A 7831-nucleotide genomic window follows, 5' to 3' on the forward strand; every position below is an offset into this window, starting at 1 on the left:
TGAAAATATTTAATCCTGTATTGTGTCTAAAAAATGACAGTTTGCCATTTCTGTGGTACTAATGAGATTGTTAATAAATGCCATTGAGCCAATGTTTATGTGCTTAAACTCTTTCTAATTTAGAAGCTACATACAGTATTAACTGTTCTTTGTTTCTGCTCATCATAATTTATAAAGCGTTTGGATGTATTCATTAAATTAAATTATTATTCTGCTTCACTGCATTCATTTAGCTTTTATCTCTAAATCAATTTTATTTTTGGGGTTTAAACGCATGCTGTAAGTGTTAGATGAACTATAGAATTATATTGTTGCACTATAGGACATGTAAGTACTGTTAACATAAATCAAGGTTATGTCTATTTTATCAGTGCTGTCCTTGAAATGTTTGGACTAACTCAGCATGTAAAAAAGCCCAGTTCCCAAAGTGTTTCCTTTGATGTGTATTTCTGGTCTTGTTATCCTTGTCTGGATCTGAGGACGACAAAAAGCTGCTTTATTGCAAGCGAGTGTCGTTTTACAGGTCTGCAGTACCTGGAGGAGGTCTAGCCCAAAGATGTGTCATTCCCAACTTGGAGAAGCCAAATCGACCGTTTTATATTCCTCACCCTCTAGGTTTGCACTAGGCCAATAAAACCTGACGATGTAAGTAGATGTTTGTGTGTGTAAGTGCCCAAAAACAACCGCTATGTCTTAAATGTTGGGGTTGAATCAGACAACCATTCATATGCAAAACATGATGTGTTAATAGACACTTCACCTTTAACTTTTCTGGTAAACTCAAATCATTAGTTGAGTCTGCGGTGGCGCAGAGAAGACTAGAAGAAGTATTCTAATGTTATTGTTGTGTATTTGATGGTCGTGTGATGGGTGATGAGCCAAGGAGTCGCCAACGAGGAATCGTCGAACAGAAAGCTGTATTTGTTTCAGCAACTGCCGTAAATGTGATGATTTTTTGTTTGGAAAAGTCAAACAGGGCGTGGAGCTTTTTTGACCGTGTCAAATTTGACTAAAGACCCCCTAGCGTCTAAATGACGCGTTTTTGCTAACGTCATCTGTATTATCCATCCATTTTCTACCGCTTATTCTCCTCGGGGGGTGCGGGGGTTGCTGGAGCCCATCTCAGCCACGATCGGGCTGAAGGCGGAGTACACCCTGGACAAGTCGCCATCTCATGTTGTCCCACATACCATTAGACTGTACAACTCCTCTCTGGGGAGGGGGTGGGTGGGTACTAGGATGACATGGGGTACAAAACAATAGCAGTGCAATACTTGTTATGATCCGCTGCCCGGATCATATTATTATTTAGATTTTTGAGTCTTTTGGTGTTTTCTGCTTATTTGGACTCATTCGGTTCCAGTTTGTGCGCCTCTGTTTGTTTCCATGGTTGCTTGCTGTTTTCACCTGCCGCTTGCTCCTGACGCGCACCTGTGTTGTGATGACTGTCTTTATTTAAGCCTGCCTTCTCCGATCATTCTTTCTTGCTTCCTAGTTTGCTATACGCAACAAGTGACGACTTTGGTTCCCGGTTCTGTTTACGCTAGCTTCCATGCTAAAGCCCTATTTGTTTTCTAGCTCCCATGCTAGTCCTGTTAGTTTTGTCAAAGTTTGTTTTATTCCTTAATAAATACTTTTTTTCCTACCTGCATGCTGTGTCCAAAGCCCGACTGCATCCTTGGGAGAATGAAACCGGCATCACCATGCGCTCCAACGCGTCAAAATTCTTTTTCATAAGATGGTCACTACTATGTAGTTTCTCTTGTTATATTCTTATTTTACTGTTATATTTTATTCTCATTGTTGCTTTTTATTTTTATTCTTAATGTAATATTTTTCTATTTTGTTTCTATTTATACCCCCATTATTTACTTTTTAAATTGATCTCAACTCTGTACACTGCTGCTGGAATTTCAATTTTCCTGAAGGAACTCTCCTGAAGGAATCAATAAAGTACTATCTATCTATCTATCTATCTATCAATTGTTGCATTTGGACCAGATGTTCCTCCAAGGGAATTTAAGTTACTGGTCAATCCCAAGTTCTTTTGATGACACATAAACTAAGTTTAACTGAACAGAATAAGTATTTTGCAATTTATTCCAAAGCTTTGGAGGGACCAACCTATAAACAACACATTCGAATCGCGTCGCCAAGTTGATCTGAAAACATTACGGAGGTGCTGTGTTCTTCAGTATGCCAATAGCCCACACCCTCCAGAACGAATACACATGTCTATTGTTCTACTTTAGCCTGAGACAGGATGAAATAAGGAAAAGGAGTATCTCTCCTCCTCACATTCCTAAAACCAAGGTTAACTTTTAGTGTACCATTGACATGAGATTAAAAAATAGAAAGAGTACACATGGAAAACACTAGTTATTTCAAATATGACTATAGAAAGAAATAACTCTTAAATATGGATATATGTAGATATCTATCTAGGTCACTATTCATCTATCTATCTATCTGTCTATCTATATATCAATCAATCATTGCAGGGCCAGTCATCTGTGTTATTTTAGTTATTCCTGTTGGCGTTTGTCAGGAAGAAAAGTACAAATAAACCCTGTTATTTTTTATACTTTGGATCGGCGTCAGCCTGTTGTTAGCATCCCGATTTAATTTGTTAACATTATGTTATAATCCACACCAAAGGCAATTGTTTGTCTTTAGCCTCATCATTCACCAACCAAAATAAACTCAAAACAAAAGTGAAATGTGCCACCTTCACAGCCTCTTAAAGGTACAGTACACAACCCTTAACCTGGGGGTCAGCAACCCGCGGCTCTAGAGCCCTATGCGGCTCTTTAGTGCCGCCCTCGTGGCTCCCTGGACATCTTTCAGAGATGTGTAACAATGGAAAAAGATTTTTTTTAAAAAGTATATTTTTTGTTTTAATATATTTTATGTAGGAGAACAAACATGACTCAAACCTCCCTAATTGTTAAAAATCCCACTGTTCACCGATGAAGCTATTTGGCAAGCACAGTTTTGTCCTACTAATTTCAGCGATCCTTAAACTCATCGTAGTTTGTTTACATGTAAAACTTTCTCCGATGCTGCCACAGAAAGACGTGTTCTATGCCAATCTTTTTTTGTCTCATTTTGTCCACCAAATGTTTTCTACTGTGCGTGATTTCATCAAAGTGAGCTTTGTTGATGTTATTGAGTTGCTGGAGTGCTTATCAGGCATATTTGGTCAATCCATGACTGCAATCTAATCGATGCGAACATTGCGGCACATTCCGCATTTGCAGCAGTCTGCTCTCCACCACGCTTACGACACTTTAACGTAGCATCTTCAGCCCATTTACCATAATCTTAATGCTGTGGCTGTAATAGTTTATTTTAAACATGCATACAGTTACCGTGCATAGGTCTCATATTTACAATTTCACATTCCAACATGTCCAAAAAGGAGCATGAAGAAACCAAGCTTATATTAATGCATGCACTTAACTGAAACAATAACACAATACTATCTATAATGGTAGAAACATAATAACAAGATTGTGTTACACACACAATGATGTCACATGTGTTATAAGTGGGGATGTTGTTAGAAAGTCAAAGTTTACAAAGTTTTGACTGTTTATTTACACAGCTTACATTTGTGTTTCCTACACTGTTACCTATAAGCCAATATTTTATCACACACACTGCAACTCTACACTTTCTCAAATGTATGTTTTCTAATGTGTCTCAGAAGTGCTGATTGGTCGCCAAAGCATTTATTGCAGCTCGTACAGGAATATGGTTTTTCACCAGTGTGTGTTCTCATGTGTTTTTTCAAATCGCTATTTTTAATACAACCTTTACCACAGACTAAACATGAAAATGGTTTCTCACCAGTGTGTATTCGTGTGTGTACTGTCAAATGCTGCTTCAGAGAGAATCTTTTACTACAAACCAAGCACGCGAAGGGTTTGTCTCCAGTGTGAGTTCTCATGTGCACGCCAAGGTTGGTTCGGCCACAAAAGCTTTTGTTGCACTCTGAACAGATAAAAGGTTTTTCCCCAGTGTGTATTCGTGTGTGTTTTATCAAATGTTCCTTCCGGGAGAAACTTCTACTACAAACTGAGCACATGAATGGCTTTTCTCCAGTGTGTATTCTCATGTGTATTTTCAGATCACTGGGATATTTAAAGGTTTTGCCGCAGTTAGAACATTTAAAGTGTGTGTTGTCGGTGTGACATGTCTTATCAGCTTCAGAGTCTTCATCATCAGAGTCAGGTAAGTGTGACGCTGTGTCGTCACTATCTGATAGTGGAGCTAAGAGCTTATTTGCTTGTGATCCTCCACAGTGGTCTCCGTCAGCGTCTGTTGTCATGTGTTGAGTTGAGCTGCTGCTTGGAGGCTCCACCCCTCTCATTTCCTCGCTTCGACCTTTGACCTCATCATCTTCTCTCTTCTCAATCACAGCAGTCAATGGCACCTTGGTGACGTCAACATGCTCTCCCTCCTGACTGATGCTGTGTTCCTTCTCTTCTTCTTTAATGGAGTTGTGGCTCAATCGATTCTTTTTTAACTTAAGAGGCCGTGGTGCCTCATCTTCCTCATTAACGTGAGGAGACAGTGGCTCCTCCTCTTCCACTTTAATACGGGGGGCGTGGGGTTCATCCTGCTCCATACTGGCGTTCCACTCCTGCTGCTCGGGGGTGTCTGCAGGGCACAAGAGGACAAACATATTTTAGAAAGTCCATCTTTGCTCAGTCACGAGAGACATTATACTGCAGATCTCATCAGTCACCACGTTGGCATTCAAGATGTCATAACCATACCGAGCATCAGGTAATAACAGATGCAATACCGAAAGTCATGAAAAAACGCACAAAAAAACATAGCAATAAAACCTTACGTACATCCTGCTGTGTTAAAATGTGACACTGCTTGGACTATTTACTATTATTACCACTAATTGTTTCTAATGTCTGTACAGCCAACAGGGGTTGTTTTTGAATACATAAATAAATAAACTGTACTGAAACCCACTACTACCAACCACGCAGTTTGATAGTTTATATATCAATGATGAAATATTAACATTGCAACACATGCCAATACGGCCGGGTTAGCTTACTAAAGTGCAATTTTAAATTTTGGGCCGAAAAATCCTGCTGAAAACGTCTCTGTATGGATTTTAGAGGACATTTTGTGCCAGCATCGTGCCCATCTATTAAGTTGTCTGTTGTCATTGCAAAATTCCACAGTATTCTGGAAATCTGTGTTGGTTAATCTTTTGCAATGTCTTCAATGAACAATGGAGACATCAAAGAAGAAAGTTGTAGGTGGGAAGCGGTGTATTGCGGCCGGCTTTAGCAACACAAACACAGCCGGTGTTTCATTGTTTACATTCCTGAGAGATGACGGTGAAGCTTTACTATGGAACAGAGATGTCAAGCGAACACGGTTGAATTGGACCACACACACACAAAGTACATTCTGTATTCTGAAGGCGATCTATGTCGTGTGCTACTCCAGCATCAATATCAGCAGTGTCCTCCTGACTGTCACCGTCAGCGTTGGGTTCAAAGCCGTATGGCTCTATCCCTTATTGCGGTTGGGCCTGGCCAAGTGGTCCTGCCACCCCCACATTAAAAGATTACAGTTGGTACAAAATGCGGCTGCTAGACTTTCAAGAACAAGAAAGTTTGATCATATTACGCCTATACTGTATATACCTTTATATACATATATACCTACATATATACCTATACTGGCTCACCTGCACTGAATTCCTGTGCACTTTAGATGCGACTTCAAGGTTTTACTACTTACGTATAGAATACTACACGGTCTAGCTCCATCTTATCTTTCTGATTGTATTGTACCATATGTCCCAGTCACACATCTGAGTTAAAAAAAACTCCGACTTGTTAGTGATTCCCAGAGCCCCCAAAAAGTTTGCGGGCTATAGAGCGTTTTCTATTCGGGCTCCAGTACTCTGAAAGTTAGAGATGCTACCTCAGTAGAAGCATTTAAGTCCCATCTTAAAACTAATTTATGTACACTAGCCTTTAAATAGAGCCCCTTTTTAGAAAAGTTGATCTGCCGTCTTGTTTCTGATGATTTGCTACTGTAGCTGTTCAAAGTCAGGATCCGGGGTGGACCACTCATCTGCGCATCAGTTGGGGACGTCGCTGCGCCGCTGACTTGACTCTACTCAAAATGATCTCATGCTGGCCCCACTATGGACTGGACTCTCACACTATTATGTTAGATGCACTATGGACTGGACTCTCACACTATTATGATAGATCCACTATGGATTGGACTCGCACACTATGATGTTAGATCCACTATGGACTGGACCCTCACACTATTATGTTACATGCACTATGGACTAGACTCTCACAGTATTATGTTAGATCCACTATGGACTGGACTCTCACTATTATGTTAGATCCACTATGGACTTGACTCGCACACTATTATGTTAGATCCACTATGGACTGGACTATCACACTATTATGTTAGATCCACTATGGACTGGACTCGCACACTATTATTATAGATCCACTATGGACTGGACTCTCACACTATTATGTTAGATCCACCATGGACTGGACTCTCACACTATTAAGTTAGATCCACTATGGACTGGACTCTTGCACTGTTATGTTAGATCCATTATGGACTAGACCCTCAAACTATTATGTTAGATACACTATGGACTGGACTCTCACACTATTATGTCAGATCCACTATGGACAGGACTCTTGCACTGTTATGTTAGATCCACTATGGACTAGACTCTCAAACTATTATGTTAAATCCACTATAGACTGGACCCTCACACTACTATGTTAGATCCACTATGGACTGGACTCTCACACTACTATGTTAGATCCACTATGGACTGGACTCTCACACTACTATCTTAGATCCACTATGGACTGGACCCTCACACTACTATGTTAGATCCACTATGGACTGGACTCGCACACTATTATGTTAGATCCATTATGGACTGGACCGTCACACTATTATGTTAGATCCACTATGGACTGGACTCTCACACTATTATGTTAGGTCCACTATGGACTGGACTCTCACACTATTATGTTAGATCCACTATGGACTGGACTCTCACACTATTAACTAGATCCACTCGACGTCCATTGCACTGGTCACACTGTGGGTTGGGTCCCCACATCTGCGGTCCCGTCCAAGGTTTCTCGTTGTATCCCACTGGATTGAGTTTTTCCTTGCCCTGATGTGGGATCTGAGCCGAGGATGTCGCTGTGGCTTGAGCAGCCCTTTGAGACACTCGTGATTTAGGGCTATATAAGTAAAAATTGACTAGGAAGAGTATCATTATTAAAATGTGAAGTTAGTAAACATGTGAGAGTAAGGACACAAACCTGTTCGCAACACAACTTGATGATGTTTCCTGTAGTAGGCGTCCAGTAGTTGATGTTGTCGCTTGTTCTCCTGTTGTGTTGGAGAAAGTTCCTTCACGCACTCCGCCGTCGTTCTTTCACACATTTCCACGCAACCGCAACCCTTCCCACTCCCACTTGATCGCCGCGATGTGTTTATAAGTTAGCATCCCACTAGGATTACGCGCTAAACCAACGAGCAAGCTAAACTAGCATGAGAGCAGCAAAGTGCGCTTGTATTAGACTAATGTATCCGACACAAACACATTACCGAGGTTTACTCTATTTAAAAAAACATATACTTGTTAATGTACGCATTGTATAGGAACACAGAAGTATGATAAAACACGATAACGTATTCTTTGTTAAACGCCATCTTGTTTTCCGCCCGGTCTTGTTTTGCTTACGCGCAGATCTCGCGAGAGAATCTGACTATAATTGTTGCT

General features: G+C 40.6%; 1 protein-coding gene across 1 annotated transcript; it reads right to left on the minus strand.

The window, feature by feature from the left end:
• Positions 1-3576: 3576 nt before the first annotated feature.
• Positions 3577-7814, minus strand: LOC133545932 (zinc finger protein 37-like). Its single transcript, XM_061891672.1, has 2 exons — positions 7368-7814; positions 3577-4665 (listed from the first exon to the last, which is right to left on the minus strand). The coding sequence occupies exons 1-2, from the start codon at positions 7489-7491 to the stop codon at positions 3671-3673; spliced, it is 1119 nt and encodes a 372-aa protein (XP_061747656.1). The 5' UTR covers positions 7492-7814; the 3' UTR covers positions 3577-3670.
• Between the last annotated feature and the right edge of the window lie 17 nt (positions 7815-7831).

This window comes from Nerophis ophidion, linkage group LG29 (genome assembly GCF_033978795.1).
Source record: "Nerophis ophidion isolate RoL-2023_Sa linkage group LG29, RoL_Noph_v1.0, whole genome shotgun sequence".
Classification (NCBI taxonomy): domain Eukaryota; kingdom Metazoa; phylum Chordata; class Actinopteri; order Syngnathiformes; family Syngnathidae; genus Nerophis; species Nerophis ophidion.